This window comes from Diadema antillarum, unplaced genomic scaffold, assembly GCF_040938485.1.
Source record: "Diadema antillarum isolate AM-2024a unplaced genomic scaffold, OU_Dant_1.0 seq00000445_RagTag, whole genome shotgun sequence".
Lineage (NCBI taxonomy): Eukaryota > Metazoa > Echinodermata > Echinoidea > Diadematoida > Diadematidae > Diadema > Diadema antillarum.
In genome coordinates this window covers 905,332-923,717 of record NW_027271419.1, presented here as the reverse complement: position 1 = coordinate 923,717, position 18,386 = coordinate 905,332, and the positions used below count along the sequence as shown (strand labels likewise).

General features: G+C 38.9%; 2 protein-coding genes across 2 annotated transcripts in view; one reads left to right on the top strand and one right to left on the bottom strand.

The window, feature by feature from the left end:
- Window positions 1-1,207: 1,207 nt before the first annotated feature.
- On the bottom strand, window positions 1,208-11,037 carry LOC139732712 (vesicle-trafficking protein SEC22a-like). The gene is made up of 5 exons (XM_071643565.1): window positions 10,789-11,037; window positions 9,272-9,435; window positions 7,726-7,980; window positions 2,592-2,713; window positions 1,208-1,492 (listed from the first exon to the last, which is right to left on the bottom strand). The coding sequence occupies exons 1-5, from the start codon at window positions 10,971-10,973 to the stop codon at window positions 1,208-1,210; spliced, it is 1,011 nt and encodes a 336-aa protein (XP_071499666.1). The 5' UTR covers window positions 10,974-11,037.
- Window positions 11,038-17,065: 6,028 nt separating this feature from the next.
- The window catches only part of LOC139732710 (syndetin-like), a 34,593-nt gene continuing 33,272 nt past the window's right edge, over window positions 17,066-18,386 (top strand). Inside the window, exon 1 of the mRNA XM_071643564.1 lies at window positions 17,066-17,149. Coding sequence (XP_071499665.1) covers window positions 17,117-17,149 — 33 coding nt within the window. The 5' untranslated portion in view covers window positions 17,066-17,116. The remainder of the gene's footprint in view (window positions 17,150-18,386) is intronic.

The following is an 18,386-nucleotide window of genomic DNA, read 5'->3' as shown; positions in this document are numbered from 1 at the left end:
ACTTAGTATTCAGAGACTTATGTTTCATTTTCTGACTTGTGTTTGATCCAAACTTTTATGCAACAGGGCCCTGCTGTATGACGCATGTACAGACCTCCCAACCTTTCCGAATGAAAAATAGGGATGAACTGACTCAAAAATAGGAAAAGAAAGAGCAGTTCACATAGGGACTGTGTTGTAAATTTATCCAGAAAACAGGGAATTCCTACTGAAACAAGAGCTGGGAATGGTGACAATTCAGATTCTTTTCTCCAAATTCAGAATGGTTGAAGAGGTCTGCTCGTAGCATCCTGCACCCATTACAGTGTGCACACAATAATCAGAAACCACGCTAGCAGTGTCCCTGCGTATTATAGTGTAAAGAAATTCAGGGTAACAAAATCTTTACAGGCTACATTCACCACTATCAGAACCACAATCCCTTTTGAAAAATCCCAACATATTTTTGGCTCAAACTCTTTCACTGTCCCTCATTAATGTCTTACAGTGATGACTGAATCCAGAAAAAAAAAATAATCACAGGGATTCCACGTCCTCCTCATTATGATTATTATCTAACCAATCTCAGATAATTTCTAATCCCAATTAATTTGCTGACTAAACTGACTGTCAATGAGCAAAGATAATCTCCCTGATCCCTATTGTGGCACCATGGCCTTCCTGATGGACTGAGGCACATTGCTACATCTGAGTGGGCTTGCAAATCTACAACTAGGCCAAGTTTGGATGGATTACTTAATGCTGATGAAAAAAAAAAAAAGCTTGGCAAGTGAAACTAAGAGTCTAAGCACACATAGGGCTAACCATGCCTTTCATATACAAGTCAACTATAATACATTCTGTCCCAATTTCTTACCATACTTATTGCAGTATAGACAAAATATGGGAGATGTGCCTGTGCTTTGCAACACCTCAACAATTTTAAAAAATGGCATCTTGCTTTATCATGGTCATATACAGATGAAATGATTTTGCTCTGAAACAATTTCCTGTGAAAAGAAAAAAATAATTGTTGGAAGGCCATCACAGAATGCAACGCATTACAGGCTGAAACCTAGACTAGGTGTACATGCTCCTACATAAAGAGTCTTGCTCTTTTCTACACTTGAAACTCTACCAACTGCATAAAATATAAATTGGAATTCTTGGTAAAAATATGTTTGTATCTCTCCATACATGTTGTCTATGGCCTCTCTCTCTCTCCCTCTCATACTGTGTAGTGCGGAAGTTTCCACTCGAAGGAGCCCGCCCTCAACTTTATCGTGACGGCAACAGCGATGAGCGAGTGGAAGGCGACGGTGAAGAGGAATCGCCAGTAGAGGTGGTAGAGGTAGAGGTTGCAGAGGATGATGAGGGCGCAGACGGCCACCTCGCGGGGGGAACGTTTGGCCACCGTCTCCCAGAGAGTGAAGGCCTGGCGGTAGCAGAGCAGCGATGACACGAGGAGCGTCAGCATGGCCTTGATGACAATGACCTGCTCCTCTGGCTCGTACTGGAAAAAAAGGCAAAAAAGAACAAATTACTTGGCAATAATTTTCATGCACAAATATTCATCAACACCTTTCACCATGTTATGTATGGCTTGCGATAATTTTTCAAAATGTACACTTTCTATCAATCATCACAAGAACATGCAATGCAGCATGGAGTTATTCTTGACACTTTACATGCCACATTTATTCAAATGAATGATTCTTTTGTCGAGTTATTTCTATTCTAACTGATTGATACATTTCCCTTCACTGACGTAAATAAAAACTTCAAGAAAGAATCACTGATTTTAATAAATATAAAGTAACCGCTGCTATAAGAGATCGAAACCATAACTGGCTGTGGGTGGAAGCTCGGTAGTCTGGTGGATATGAAACCTGACAGTTGGCTGGAGTTCAAAATGAGTATGTATGGCCATGATTTCTATCATGGCTACTATTAAAGCATTGACTAATCAGTGTTTATTTATGTTAATAAAAGACAATCTGTCAATCAGTTGTGATGCCACATTCATGTTTTAATACACACAAATGACAGAGTGAGATGTGTCTTTCTTGTAATCAACATCCAGTCACAGTTTGGTACGTTTCGTAAGTTTGGCATAACTTTAAACCTGCTTCAAAAGTATGATTTTATGACTATTGATGATCTATTGCCTGCATGACTGATTCCATTGTTGTGGGAAACAGAAAGCATCCAAGTTACATTTGTCTGCCTGCCAGATTTTTTTTTTTCCACTGGACAATTAATCTCATTCATCTCGATTCTCCCCAGAGAGCTGGTTCTGAAGGATCAGCACATTGGCATTGACTAAAAGATGAGTTGGCACATTAAGGGTTAAACCAGTGTTACATGGAAAAGAGGAATATTAACACTATTAAGAATCTACATGCAGATGTATAGGAGGAACAGGAAAAAAGTGTCCCTATCAAGCATTGTATTCATGTATTTTCTTTGAGACTACAAAAAAAAAAAAGGTGAAATGGAATTGATATATATTTTGCTTGTCCTCTTTTGTACAATGTACCCTGTAGATAAAAAATACTACTTTGTGGTAACTCTTCCTACAAGGAACACAAGTCTTTGAGTTATATACTCACCGCTTTGGCACCAAATGTCAATACTAGAATAATTCGTGACAGATTTAACGTGCCACAAAGTATTGACAAAACAAGTAGTAGCTTCGCCATCCAGTCTAGTGTGTTGAATGGTCTCGTAAAATCTGTGAACAGTAGTGGGAAAGAACAGAGAATATAGACTATAAAGATACTGTTCTTTTCCGGAAGTATTGATGTTACATTTATAAAAACATGCAGAATTTGTTAGACATGTGCAATAACCGACAGAAGCTGTATGGCAGTAAAAGAAATAAAAAACAAAACAAAAAAACCGGGGACCGATTCACATCGCCACATAAGAGAGAAGGGAAAGGTTTTGACAGGATTGTTGTTGACACTACTGCCATACTTGACAAAACTATTCATGTGAAAGATCCACCTTCACTTCTAACAAAAATAAATGCATTTGAAGAACTACATTAAAAAAAAATGATAATTTGCATAGCAATCAGCATAGCAATCAGCATGACAGCAATCTGACACATTGTAGCATGCGAAATCACATGCTCTCAAAGCCTCATCCCTCATCTTCAACAACAAAACTAAACAGAGCAAAAGGGAGAAAACATGAACATTAATGATATACATTGTATGAAATGCCCAACATAACAATAATTCAGCCTTCCTCTAAGTAAATGTATTTCTCCCATTGTATGAATGTTCTCACAGAGAGCGAGATGGAAATTTTAGCTCATGTGAACATCAACAGCCTACTACTGAGACCAGAGTTTTGAATATTTCAGAAACCTGTACACAAATTCCTCCAACAGCAGTTGCCACATTTCAAAATCATACATTTTAATTCACAGTGCATTAAGAACAAACTAATAGTGTCTGGTCAAAACTTGTGGACTAAATTTACTACACATACCCACAATCTGGCAGCTTCAACCAAGAAGTAATATAATAACCCTATATTATCCAGTTAAACAAAATCAAGACATTGAAAACAGGAAATTACACAACTACAATTGTATATAGAATGCTCTTAGAACAACTGAAACACATGGCACTATCATAAAATCACCCTCTTGAGTTTAAAACTATAAATAGAGAGAAAAGTGAACATCCACAAACAATACGACTACAGGCAAAATGCTCTCAGCATAAAAAAGTAAATTTTTAACAATACATTTAGGATGATTAGCAATTGCAGAAACTAATTCAAATTTACTCTTACCAAATGTGCAATGATGCAGGCTAATTCCACCTGTTTAGGTGCATGAAATATATTGGAAACTGAATATATTCCTATCTCTGTCCCTTCAGAGGTACAGAAATGAGACACACTGGACACGTTGCACAGATCTCCTTCATCACTTTCACATATCACAAATTATGCCTGTGTGAACTGCATCCTTGACATTTCTTGCTACACAGGTTTGTGTATGTGTGTGTGTGTGTGTGTGTGTGTGTGTGTGTGTAGATAATGATACAAAGTTACAGCTCAAAGTAAACCATCAATGTCTGTAACGCTGATCCCTCACAGCTGGGCAAATACCGGTATCAAATTAATTGGAAACCGGCAAACAAATGTAGGCACTGATCAGATATGAATGGATCAAAAAAAAAAATAGTAGAGGAATCACAAGCTACTATAATGAATAGCAACTACTGATATTGATTTCCTCTTGCTATTGTTATTTTCTTGATAGATATCTTCACATAATGTATGAATTGTACATTGTTTTAAGCATTCTCAACCATCTTTCTATTTCCTAATCTACAACAATGTACTGCCAATTTGAGGATCATCTTCTTCATGTACAATATATTTTCAATTTATTAATTTCACTTCATCCAATCAAAACATACTGTATATATACCTCCCAACACGCAGACATATATTACATTACACATACATGGACAGATAGATAGAGAAAAACAGCAGAAGTTGAATGTTCATGTGCTTACACAAAATTAATGTACAATGTATACTCAAATACAAAATACATTTAAATATGCCTGCTTATGTTACTATTTGCAGCATAGCCGCAAATCAAAAACAAAAAATGACAGTCTCTTTTCTCTTTCTTTTTCACCCTTCCTCAAATGTATCACTACTTCCAGGTTTTCAGAATGAAAAGACTGCAAATATTTATACAATATCTCTCTCTTCTTCTCTGTCCACTGTTTGTCCATTGCACACAGCTGCACACACAATACTCCATTCCCCCCCCCCTTCCCCCATGTACATCACTAAGGAATTTACAGACTTTAACCTGAAATTGTTGATATAATACATACCCTGCATACTCATTAACCCATTGAGGACGGGCAGATTTTGCTACAACAAGCATTTCCCATAGACACTTGCCCAAGTATACTCAGAACTCATCCTCAACGGGTTAAGAATGACATCCAAGTGTTTTTTTTTTTTCTTTTTTTTTGAACTACCTACCTACACACAGAACTCATCCTCAACGGGTTTAGAATGACATCCAAGTGTTGTTGTTTTTTTTAACTACCTACCTACACACAAAAAAAAAAAAACCATCAAAAACATCAAAATGTAATGATGGTTTATTTCAACTCATTATGATGTGTGTACACTGTGGTATAGCCTATGGAATAGTACTGAAGCAGTGTTTTGCACTAATTGATTGGTTGTGTCCATATCCATGTTCAGTGGTTTGTTTGGACAAGCACAAATTTATTCAACTTTGAAGAAAAAAAGAAAGACGGCTGCTTACTATTAACAATGGTGCATTTGTGGGACTGGTGGTTGTAAGGACCATAGTTTTAATAGGTATTTTGTAGAATACATTTTCCTTATTTGTAGTGCTTCAAAAACCAATCAATCATGATAATTCACTTACAGCAGAATCAACCATGGATTCAAAACAAACATTCAAACAGCTTTCAGCTAAACTGAAACTTCCTATGCCCTTTGTATGAATTGCAGCTCTCTGAATAAGCCTTCCTCAAATCAATTACAGTATTAAAGTGATGTGCTGCCCCCTGTCTGCCGTCATGGTTTAGCTTTGTAGACAGAGTATGAACAAAATAATGAAATGAAAAAAAAAATACCAATATCGGAAAGAACCTAATTGTACAAATAAACAATGATTACTTCCCAAGGTTTTCAGTATGAAGGCATAAAGACACTCCTCCAATCAACCTTGACATCTCCTTTGACATGACCTTTGACATAACCTTTGACTTAACCTTTAACATAACCTTTGACATTTTAACCTTTGGCATGAATTTTCTATCACTTTCGACTTGTTCTGTGACTGGATATTTGCATTTTTTGTTCATGAAATTCTAACAAATGGTATAACTTGGCCTTCTTGATAATGTTCTTGTATAGCGCCATCTGGTGAGCATAACTGTAAAGGCATATCACAGTTAAGTCACAGTTGAAAACTAAATTTTTCAAACTCAACATACAGATGAAAGCATCACAGTGCATCACACACTAAGACACACACACACACACATAAAAATGACTGCTTGCTGATATGAAAGACTGGATAAACTTGATCCACTGTCACTCCTCGTATTGCTATATTCTTGGGTCATCATTTATCTGACTCTGGTTCACTGCTTTCACACAAATATTTTTCTCAGGCAGTATTTTTTTTTTAAATATATGACTGTAATTGAAAGAATAATGTTACAGGCATCCTGGCTATCCTATCAACGTCTTGCTAGGGACAGGCAAGTACATTTTAAGATTTACTAATAGCATTAGCCAGCCATGGCTTTACGTGAATAACACTTCAAATGATATTAACCCAGTAACTGGACATATCACAGGTGGGTGAAATAGAGTCATAGCAAAAAAAAAAGAAAAAGAAAAAAGAAAAGAAAAGAAAAGCAAAACAACAACAACAACAAAACGCCAAAAAACAACATTATTTCTTTGTGTATCAGAAGCGATTTAAAAAACAAAAACCCGTCAATATCTTTATTCCTTTTATCACTGCCTCGGGAGGAAGAGAAAAGATGCTTTAAAGTAAAATCCCATTTCAGGTTCAATTTGACAGTCGGTAGGTACTTGATTTAGGTTCATACTGACTTCAGCCTTTGCATTAAGATATAAAATGTCACCCCTCCACTGAATCCCCCCTTTTTTCCCCCAAGTAATACACATTTTAGTCTTATAATGATAGCAAGGGGTCAGTTTTCTTGTGTGCAATAATACTGCAATGCAAAAATTTGATTAGTATGTGATGCCAAATGCAGGGAATCCCATCTGCTCTAGAAAGACTCCATTTCCATCAGCAATACATGGATGTTGATTAACCCTCCATGTGCTAAGGCACTTGCTAGGCATCAGCATTCAGGAATCCATCTAAACTGCCCCTAATTGTAGACTAGCGAGCCCTCTCTCAGGTGTAGCAATGTGCCTCAGTCCAACAAGAAAGCCACGGTGACACAATACAGATTAAGGGGATTAGGTAATCTCTACTCATTGATGACATTTTTGAAGGTTTCCGTGGTAGTAGAATGTTTAGTAGTAGAAGGTACAATGTATATGTGGCCCACACACATGCCCAAGAAAAAAATATGTGGTGTACCGGGAAGCCTTCTACTACTAAACTCTACTCATTGACAGTAAGTTTCCAAACATCTGTGCTAATTGGTGTATAAAGCACTCCAGTGTGCATGCCGACCTGTAAAATACAGCAAAGCAAGGGTTACAGAGGATCTATGATGTTTGGTTGGTTAAAGGTGCATGGTCCCAGTGTTTTAGTCAAATGCGTACGCGGGCGCACGACGCAAGTTTCCTATAGAGACCTACGCTATCGACTCCTCTTTAGCGCTTATGCTTTGGCCCACTTCCACGAGTCCGTAGAAGTCCGATCCACTGTAGTCAGTGGTCCGATCACAGTTCGGCTCATGATTCGGCTGAGGGGGATGACAGCTTTAGCAAACTTCTTTTGTGATGTCATGATAAGAAGCACATATGCACGCAGCCCGGCATTACTACAGAATGCGCGATGCGCAGAGAAGACAACGAAGGCAACGTTACTCAGCAACACCTACGCACTTTACTCTTGATGACAGCTCAGCTTCGGTAATCTTCGTATCAATGCTAACAGTATCATCAACAGCGCCCTCTATACTACCAGGACTATGTCCCTTTAAGAGAAGAAGAGGAGCTTACTTTTCGGTTCATGGGGGTCTGCATCCACAATGTTCACTGTATGGAATGCTGTATTTCTGTGGTGGCTTTGCTGATGTGTTTGGACCTGGTGGAAAGGGGTGTGACCGTTGGCATTTGATGACGACTGGAGATCCTCAATGCTGATCCGGTACGGAGGGCGGAGCTTTACCTCCAGGGTCATGTCGGAGAACTTCTTCCTGTTGCTGAGGGTCAGTGTGTTGTTGTATCTCTGTTTTGTCTTTTGTATTACTCGATCTGATTGACAATACAGTGTTCAAAAGAAAAACATTTTTTTTTAGTTGTGGTGATCTAAACTGCTATGGCATTGCAACGAGGACGGACTTTCTTTGAAGTCAACTGAATATACTCCGTCATTCCTAGTCCATGTAAATTTGTGTTTAATATATTACTGCCCTCTATTCTCTGACCTTAAAACAAAATGCATACATGGGCATGTACAGGTGGGACTGTTTGCTGGAGATTAGATAATGTTGTCAGACATATTAATGCAAATATTTTCTTTATGAATAAAAGGAAAAAGTAATCATACATTCCTTCTGACAATAATTCTCTATAATATCTAACAAAATACAATCAATTCCAAAGTACAAGAGTCAAAAACAATCATTACAACAGCCAGCACACCACTTCAACAGTATGGTTGTAAATCGAACAATGTTGACACAATTACTGTGTTGACTGGAGGAAAAAACACATCTTCTCCTAGTTACAAGATGATTGGTGCACCACAAATGATCTGGTTTGATAACTCTCTCAACTTTGAGCACATTAATATTTTTGTTTTCTGAGACTGCAGCAACAAGCTCTTCAATCAACCAGTTCCCATTGTATACACTTTAACCCTGGAATTCATTGTATCTTGCTTTGCAAGTCCCAGCCTAGATTTTTGGCTGTCAAGAACCTTTAAAGGGATAGTACAGTATTGGTGGAGATGAGAATTGGGCTTTCAACTTTTTGCGAGATACCAAGAAAACACTTGTGAAATAGTACAGAGCATACCATTTTAAGAGGAATTCAAAGTTTATTTGATGAAAATCGGGTTTGGCATGGCTGAAACATCCAAAAACAAAGTAAAACAAAGCGATCGTGACAAAAGTGTGGGTCCCACACTTTCTTAGAATCGCTCTGTTTTGGATATCCCAGCCATTTCCAAACCAATTTTTATCAAATAAACGTTGAATTCCTCATGGAATTACATGCTCCTTCATATTTCATAAGAGGTTTCTCATTATCTCACCAAAAAATGTTAGAAACCTGAAATTAGGTCTCAACCAAAACTATACGATCCCTTTAAAGTTTGCTATAACAATATGTACAAAACCAGCGATACAATGATGAACTGGTTCATTTGATACAATTCAATTCTTGGAATCCAACTTGCATGCATTTCTAGTTGTTGAGATTATGTTGGGCTTGATTCAGTCAAGTTTTCTATAGGTACAGCTTCTATTATGATGGTGTGCTAAGATTTGAATAGCCGTTAGTAATCTGGTCAACTGTTCAGGAACTGAGCACCCTCTCTCACCGAAGTCTATGAGGGCGTAAGGCCGCACCACACTGTCCACTTTCCTGTTGTCATAGCTGGAGATGAACTCTCGTTGGAGCTCGTCCAAAAAGCAGAAGGCCAGCACGCTGGGGTAGCTCTCCTCGCACATCGTGATAAAACACACACCCAAAGATGAGATGACGCTATCAAAAATGATATAGCAATAAATGCACAACACAGATGAACAGAATCATGTTTGCGTATCTGATAAACGATCATGCAAGCAAGTAGAGGGCATCATACTGATGTTACAAATTATTGAACAAATTTTGTTCTGCTTTGGAGGAGAAAAATGGAAGCATTTATAAGATGCTTCTAGTCAACCTTGAAGTACATACGTTTGATCAGCTTTTGAATTTATGTTTAAACATATGTTATGAAATGCTGACATTTTGCATTCTGATTGCTTCTGAACACTGCAAGTCAATGCAGTCATGGAATGCTGTCTTTCCTGAATGTTGGTGGGAAATGATGTGTGTTGATTATGCAATTTAACATCTCTTTACTGGGATTCTAAAAGGGAAACATTCTTTGGTTATCAAACTCCACACTCTATCAAATTTTGCTCTTGACACTTTATAAAGCATACGTGACCCGCTACAACAAAATGATCCTAAAGTCGGGCGAGGTCGATTATTTGAAAATTGCATGATGTAATCCCCTAATCTTTCTGCTTTAAATTGATATATAACACATTTTATAAAAATAATCGGCTGCGGAGATATCGATGTTTAAAAGAGAGCATGTCGAGACGTCTGGAAAATCACTGTTTCGAGAAAAGCGCCCTAAAAGTCTTCCTTTCGACGCAATCGCGATCAAGGGACACGCAAGTCAGTTTTCATCTCTGGACAATAGAAGGTAAGCCCTAGCAACCCCCGAAGAGTTCATTCAAGCACATCAGCATCGGCGGTCTCCTCACCAACCAATCAGTGACCAGGATGTGAGAAGCGGCTGAGCATAGCGCACCCCGCCCGCACGCACCAGTCGACTGGGCAGTGTGCGACCTTCACGCTTCGGTTAGCAGCAAGCAGCAAACTGACCAATGAGATCACTCTGGTCGTTGTTAGGGGCGGAATCTGTGGCGCTCAATCCAAATTTTCGAACCAGTTTCTGCTTTGTTGAAACGCCAAAAAACATGGCTCGGAAAAACGCTGTTTTTTAATCTTTCCTTTGATCATTTTGCTTCAAAACTTCGACAGATGATAGAAGACATGTTCGACTCCAATAAAGTATCAAAATCAGAAAATCGTAAGTTTTGACCAATTCTAATGCTCTGACTTCAAACTTGATTTTCACAGCTTCGACCGTGCGCGACTTTAGGACCTTTTTGTTGTAGCGGGTCAAATATACACTACTGTATGTCTGCAAGTTTGCCAAATAAAATACTACAACCAGGACTACTGCTACTATTACTGCTGCTGCTGCTGCTAAACAAGAATGAAATACAAAGGATATATAAACAATACCAATAATAATAGACTACATGTTATCCTTACTAGAGCCAGTGGCTACCAGTGAACATGGAACATCTGTCAGGGAAGTGGGCGGCCTTTCTGGACAGTATCTTGGCGTACTTCTTGCTCTCCAGCACCCTCCTGTTGGGATCGTGGTCCGTGGCGGCCGACAACGGCAGCCCGTCCTTCAGACGGGCTATCATGGCAAACAGTACGTTGCCACTCATGACGTTGGATACATAGAGGATGTGACACTATAGATGGCAGTGGAATTTCCCTTCTGTGGATGATACAGCACACTGCCACAAATTCAATGAAAGAAAATGAACGAAAGTAATGATTTGAGATAAATATATCAGACATAGAAAATTCAAAATTTTTGTCTGCAACTATATGAGATTGAAAATAATCGTTCTAAGAGGAGCTGTACATGGTCGAGTATGATTAATGCTGGTTAACACAAGCATTCATCAACTGAAATAGAGCCCATTATCAACAGTTAGCTGTAATGTTCTAGAGTACTACCTAGTACTAGAAACTGCTAGGTTAGGACTGTAGAAGACGTACTCCACTATGTACTATATATTCAGCTGTAGCTGTAGCCAGTATGTAGTACAGTAGGATCTATTAAGTAGTACTGTCACTAAAGTACCAAACATTAACTAAGCACAGACATAAAATTGAATTAATCTACAACAACAAACAGCATGACCAGTGACCATGGTGAAAACTTAAATTTTCCTATGGAATATAATGCATTAAGAGCCGGGAAAGGTAAATGTGTGGTTAAAAAAAAATATAAGGTTTATGCTCAGATAAACGACTCCATAAACATTCAGCTCAGATATGAAATAGGGAAAGAGCCACCTCCAGGATTAAGACTAAAGTCCTTTTTTTGTTTTTTGTTTTTTGTCAATGACATTCATGACAATGTCATTTTAGCACAACAAGGTTATTTGGTGATAATTGTCTGTTGTACCACCAAAGGAAATCAAGTGACAAGAATGAAATTGTCCCCAGGAAAAAGAGTCCCAGGCAGTACATGTATATCATACAACATCCTTGGCATTACCCTTGAAGAGTAGAAGCAGATTAAGCTAGTACCTTGGTGTTAATATTCAGAACAGCCCGCAGTGGAGCAGCCAGACTCACCAAGCAACAATGAAAGCATCAGGTGCCCTAAATTTCCTCAGACGTAATTTCCCCATGAATTTACTCAAACTCTGTGAAGGAGAAGTTATATCTTTCTGTTTATCCTCATCTTGACTACGTTAGTGCTGCTTGGGACCGACCTGGATACCAACATGAATATTTCCTCTATTGAACAAGTTCAAAGACAGAAAGCAACTTGCTTTGTTACAATCACATACAACACGAAAGCAAGTGTCATTCAGTTCCTTTTGGTTTGTTCAAATGGAACTCACTCAAAAAAAGACAGGAAGTGCACTATTTTGACATTTCACAAGATGCAATCTTGGGATTTTTTACACAGTCTCACAGATATACATTTGTACACTTTTGTCCCAAACTGGAAAGAGAAGGGAACATTCAAACCAGTTTGAGCCTGAGGTACCAATTAGAGACACAGATACATAAATTTACATGAACTCTTTCTTTCTTTGAACCATAAGGATATGCATGATATCGTATGGAACAACCTTCCTCAAAAAAGTGTAGACTCTAATCTCCCTAGGTCTAGGCTAAGTCAGCCACTTTTATCAATCACTACCACATCAGTTTACATTAAAGACTGCTGAGCAGTGCAGTGCTGTCTTCCCCAACTGGGTCCATCCTCTGCCGCCACCTCCAGTTCAAACTCCACTTGGGGTCTTTAAGAGGAACACTGCCAAGTATCAAGTAGGTTCTGTAATTCCACCAAGCCTGGCTTAGCACCATAACATAAAGGCCAAGCCCGCAAGGGTGATTTCGCCCCCGAGCTCTGTACACCACAGAAATATAAGGGTATGGGACTACAGCTTCAACATTTCTATTCCCAAGCAGAAGACAACCTGACAGACATGTATGTGCAAAATCTGTGAAACGGACCTCATTCATGGCATGCTGCACCAAACACTGAAATCAACATCAGGACAAATATGTCAGAGGGTTGACGTACCTGTTGTGCAAAGATCTGGTCTGCAAATCAAATCAAGTGTTTCCGATTGTCATTAACTTTTCAGAGACGAAATCCGGAACGAGCTTTCTTTCTTGCCTATGCGCCTGTACGATTTCTATGTATCATCGGGTACTTACGTGTACGTGTACTTCGGATCGTGTCGCTGTTGCGCGCCATCTCTTGTTGGTCGACTAGACTGGATATAAAGATATCAATCACAACGCTAACAACCACAACGACAAAATTAAAAGTAGTCTAAAGTAAAACCATAATTATATTATCTTTCTAGTCATTGAGGAAAGGCTTCCATACGTACCCCCTCCCCACTATTATACACCTACATTGTATGAGCTTTCTCTGAAGTCTGCATTTCCCTAGGACACCGAGATCAATGTTACCAGGTACCCTAACTCTAACCCTAACCCTCATCATAAACTGAGTTTGACTCTAATCCTAATCCCAAAGTCACCTAAACTTATTCATGTGACTTACATAACGCATAGCGGGGGTACATATGGAAGTATTGCCCTCATGGATACCTAGAGCTACCATACTATCTAAATGCTAGCTTGATATTATCATTCAAAAATGTTAACAATGATGATGCTAATAACGATAGTCATTGGCTAAGAGTGGTATGGAATAATCCAAGTTCACACAAACACGCAAAGGCAACCTAAATGTGTTGAAAGTTTATCTGGATCGCCCCTATTTGGGGTATGTGAATTCAAAATCAATAATACACGGTATACAAGCTATGAGACATACCACAAACATATTATATGGAAAGGTTACAGGCACCACCCGCGAGCACTAAAATATTAACTAAAGTTTCCTGAATCATCTCTATAATTATGCGATTGATCATAATCATTACCCCCCCCCCCAAAAAAAAAAAATAAAATAGATATTTGTATTCTACACCACTCTCTTTTTAGTACCAGGTAGTGCATCAAAAAGTGAATCCATTTTAAGTACGTTTGGGTATTTCCAGAATATGTACAAGCGTTCGCTTTACGAAAATTTTGAAAAAGTGGACATTGAAGCAAATAATGAGATTCATCACCAATTTGGCTTAAAGAAGAATTCTCACATATTCTTTACACTGTTCGCGGGATGTTCGAGTACCGTCCCGTTACCACAGGTAACTTGTTACTCAAACACCTAAAGCTACAGAAAAATATTCTGCCGGCAGATAGGACTTTAAGATAACTAAGTCAAATTATTCTCAAAGTCAAGTTCATATTTGAATATTCTATAAACTGTACAACTTGTGTAAGATATACATGTACTTCATTATCCAATAACCTCTGCATGACCGGCGGAACCGGGGGGGGGGGGGGTGCAACAGAGGAATACATTAAGATGTCATCAATTATTATTTTTGGCCCCCTACTTTTTCTAACCCGGAAGTACGTAAGTGGCACTAAAAAGAAATCAGTAGAGATCTTGAAATGTGAGCGCCGTACGTAACGTTTTTGCGTTGAAGACCCCATTTTTTTTTTTTTTTTTTTTTTTGTTAGCTCATGAAACTGAAACCCGGAAGTGCCCCCCCTCACACTTTTGAAAACGCTCCGCCGGCCCTGCTCTACCTGAGTCACAGTTGACTTCAATTTTGACAGTGCCATGGCCCGTAATTGATTTTCCCACTAATATCAGTGAAAAACAAACTATCATTATGTGTACACACACAATCCCCGTAGGCATGCAGAGGCGGATCCAGGAATTCTGTTCAAAAAAAAAAAAAGGGGGGGGGGGGCACAACTGATATTTCTGGTGCCAGTTCTGGGTTTCATTTCATTTTTTCTTTTTATTTCTTTGTTTAAAAAAAAGGGGGGGGGGCGCAACTAATATTTCTGGTGCCAGTTCTGGGTTTCATTAATTCATTTTTTCTTTTTATTTCTTTGTTAACAAAAAAAAAATAAAGGGGGGGGGGGCGCCTGGTGCGCCCCCTCTGGATCCGCCACTGGGCATGTGCATGCATTATCGGTCTGTACATAATTATAGCGTGTTAGTTCACACAAGGAGCTAGTTCTCAGACATCACATAACTCCTTGGTTCACCCGTGTGTGTGAGTCTGTGTATGCGCACCCCCCCCCCCCCCCCCCCCGTTGGGCCAGACCTGGTGGGTGTGAGTGTGTGTACGTGCATGACATTGTGTTGTGATGTGGACATGGGCGTAGATTTAAAGGGGAAATCCAGTCTAAATATAAGTTAGTCTGATAAGAAAGAGTAAAATATTACGAGTTCAACGGTATAAATTTGATCAAAATTGGATAAAAAGTAAGGAAGTTATGATATTTAGAAGTTTCGCTATTTTTGGGGGAAACCGTTCTTGAACAGTCAACATGAATAAAATTATTCAAATGCAAAGTGAGCATGTCATTCCCTCACAACTTGCCATATAGTTTGTACATAAGATTTTGAAATATCCAGTTTTTCATTCAAATGCAATTATGCCCCATGCAGGCTCAAATCCTCGTATATCTAACTGATCACTATTCTGAAGTTATTCAACCAGGAATAACATCATGTTTCAGACTGTAATGACAGAAACATTGAATTTTCGTCATTTTTTTTAATGCACGATCAATGGAAAATTGTGAGGGTATGATATATGGTAGCTCACTCTGCATATTCATATTCACTGTACAAGAACTGTTTTGCAGAAATCAGCAAAACTTCAAAATGTCATATTAACTTCCTCCTTTTTTATCCGATTTCAGTCAAATTTTTACTATTAAACTTTGTTACTCTTTTTTTTTATCAGACTGACTTATATTTAGACCGGATTTCCTCTTTAAGGGTGATGTGATATAATCTTATGAGCTCCCATATGGATACTTTTTTTTTTCTTCTTGTAAATGAGCTCTCTCGTTGATTTTCTATCAGTAGGCCTACTATCTGGGGTATGGGTAATATTGAAAGTTTCGATAGGGCCCCCTTTTTCCCCATAAAAAAACCCAGCAACATCCCATTTGAATTCTCCTTCTTTATTTAATTCCACACAGCCACATAGTGCACCACCAATAAGTGGAATACACTGCTATGTACTAGTATTAACCCTATAAAGCCCAAGGGGGGGCACATTGTGCCCCCCTACCAGATTTTCATTTGCCACTCCTTCGCCCTTTATCCGATTTCAACCAAATTTGGTGACTTTTCCTAAAATCTTATTGCGAACATTTTGATATATAATTTCAGTATATTTGATGTTGCTGGTTGCCATGGTAACCATAAACTGACAACCATGTCAGTCAGATTTTGCATCTTTTTTCTGTTCCCATTTTATCTAAGAGCATTACAGTGGATGAAATGGGTATTTCTTGGCTGAAATTTGTTGAAGGAGCAAAACTTGAAGTAATTATGGTCCTTGAAAGTTTTTCTTATTATTTCCTTTGTTTTTATGAGACAAAGGCATAAAACAATAGATATAATAGAGATAATTGAAAAAAAAATAATATTTTCTAAAGATTGCCCTTCTATTTTGTGTTATTTTGATTCCCTTACCCAAGTTATGCCTCTAATATCATTAGTTTATCACATTATCAATTTGCAATCTTGAAATTCCACTATTATGCAAATATGAAGTGTCATAATTATATATGTACCCATCCGAAACATTTCATCTCAGGTCTCATAATGTATTATTATGTTGACATGAATAGCGCCCCCATGTGGTGACCTTGAGAAATTTCAACCGTAACAAATAATAAGATTTCACTTGCTTATCATTTGTGACAAATATGAAAATGATTGGTCTATAATAAGACATATATAATGGGGATAAAGAAATTATACAGAAAAATCATGTTTTTGGCATATTTCTTATGTATTTCTTTATATTTTGGAAAATAGCGCCCTCCATGGGTGACCTTGAGAAAATTCAAATGTACGGTCATGTAGAGTGTGAGTTACTCTACCCATGTGCCAAATATAACGATGATACATCAAATAATAAAAAAGTTATATAGGGGGGGGGGCACAATGTGCCCCCCCTTGGGCCTGCGAGGGGTCAAAATAGCTTGGGCTTAATAGGGTTAAATTGTCGAGTCGTGATTAGATTCTATTGGTCGATCTCTAGTGGTTGTGACAGGAGAGACCACAGTAAGAGTTCTGTGGGAGAGACAGGTGGTAGCAATATCATTGATTGAACAGTAGAGGGCGCTGTGGGTAATTTATTCACCCAATTTTTGATGGGAGGATCGGATTGCCAGTGTATGAGGTGCAGGGAACTAGGATTGATTTCTCAAAATGAAGAGGATAAAAACGCTTATCAGCAGACAGGTAAGCACATTGTATTCTGTATTTCGTCATAATGTTGAGCGTCTTATTCCCATGAAAGTCTAGTGTTTAAGATGGATAAACTACTTAATGTATTGAGATGTACACAGTCACAGTGACGAATTTACAGTACAGTACACCGTGCACCGCACTGTGGCTGGCGCGGGGGCCGAGGGGACAACACAGCCCAGCACTGCGGGTGTGTTACCCCACGAGAAACTACTGTAGAGTGTAGTGACTGGAGTCTCCAGCTCCAGTGACCAGTCAGTGGTGACTGTATGTAGCCACATGGTAGCCTATGACTCGTTTATTTGAGATGACGTACTGCAATACAGTCACGACAGACTGCAGTACAGTCACGACAGCTGACAGACAGGGTGGTAGGCAGTGACTTACACTTGAACCTTGATGAGATAATCCCTGATAAGATGAAGCCGCTCTTTCCAAACCAAACTGGGATGGGATGTGCTGTGTCTGTGACAGTACAGTAGTCAGTAGGTGATGCATGATGGAACTCTGGGGCGCTCCTTGTACACAGTTATACTGTGGGAGCTACGCGTTGGGGCTTGCAGTCACTCAGGGTGTCATAGCATATTTACAACAATATAAATAGTCATGTGCGCACGAAAAATTCTGTAAGCTTTACAGCAACATGGAACCCACAGGAGGTTTTATAGCCCTCATGCTCTGCTCTGATGACAGCAAGGGCAGCCTCGTGGAAGACGGCGACTGTTTTTGCAGTAACTAACTGCCATGGTTGGCAACTGGTTCCAGATGCCAGATGTTCGAGGATAAAAGGAGAATTTATAAGAATCAATTGATGCTTCGGGGACGGTGAGCTTGAGCATATAATCTCTTCTGCTGATGTATGGAGCTTGGGTTATGAAGTGTGTGGAAGATGGATGTTGACTAGCTGATGATGTATTTTATAGAACATGGTGCTCTGTTCATGGAGACGACATATGTGCAGTTCAATCCATCCCAGACTGGAGATAAGCCCTGAAGCTGATGTGGATCTTTCGTAGTCGCTGGTGAAAAAGCGAGCAGCTGCTTTCTGCACTCTTTCTAAGCCTTCAGCAGTACTGGAAGCATGTGTAGGGATTCCAGGCTTCAGAACCATACTTGAGCTGAAGTCGAACAAGGCTTATGTATGCTTTGGATTTTACAACTTTGGAACACGATGACAGGGTTCTCCTTTTAAAACAGCCTAAGGGTTTTGCTAGCCTTGCCTTGTATGTAT

Coding starts and splice junctions, on each gene's coding strand:
- LOC139732712 (XM_071643565.1), bottom strand. CDS start 10,973: ATGAGTGGCAACGTACTGTTTGCCATGATAGCCCGTCTGAAGGACGGG. Junction 9,436..10,788: donor ACTGGTAGCCACTGGCTCTA/GTAAGGATAACA, acceptor CATTTTTGATAG/CGTCATCTCATCTTTGGGTG. Junction 1,493..2,591: donor TGACATTTGGTGCCAAAGCG/GTGAGTATATAA, acceptor CTTTTTTTCCAG/TACGAGCCAGAGGAGCAGGT.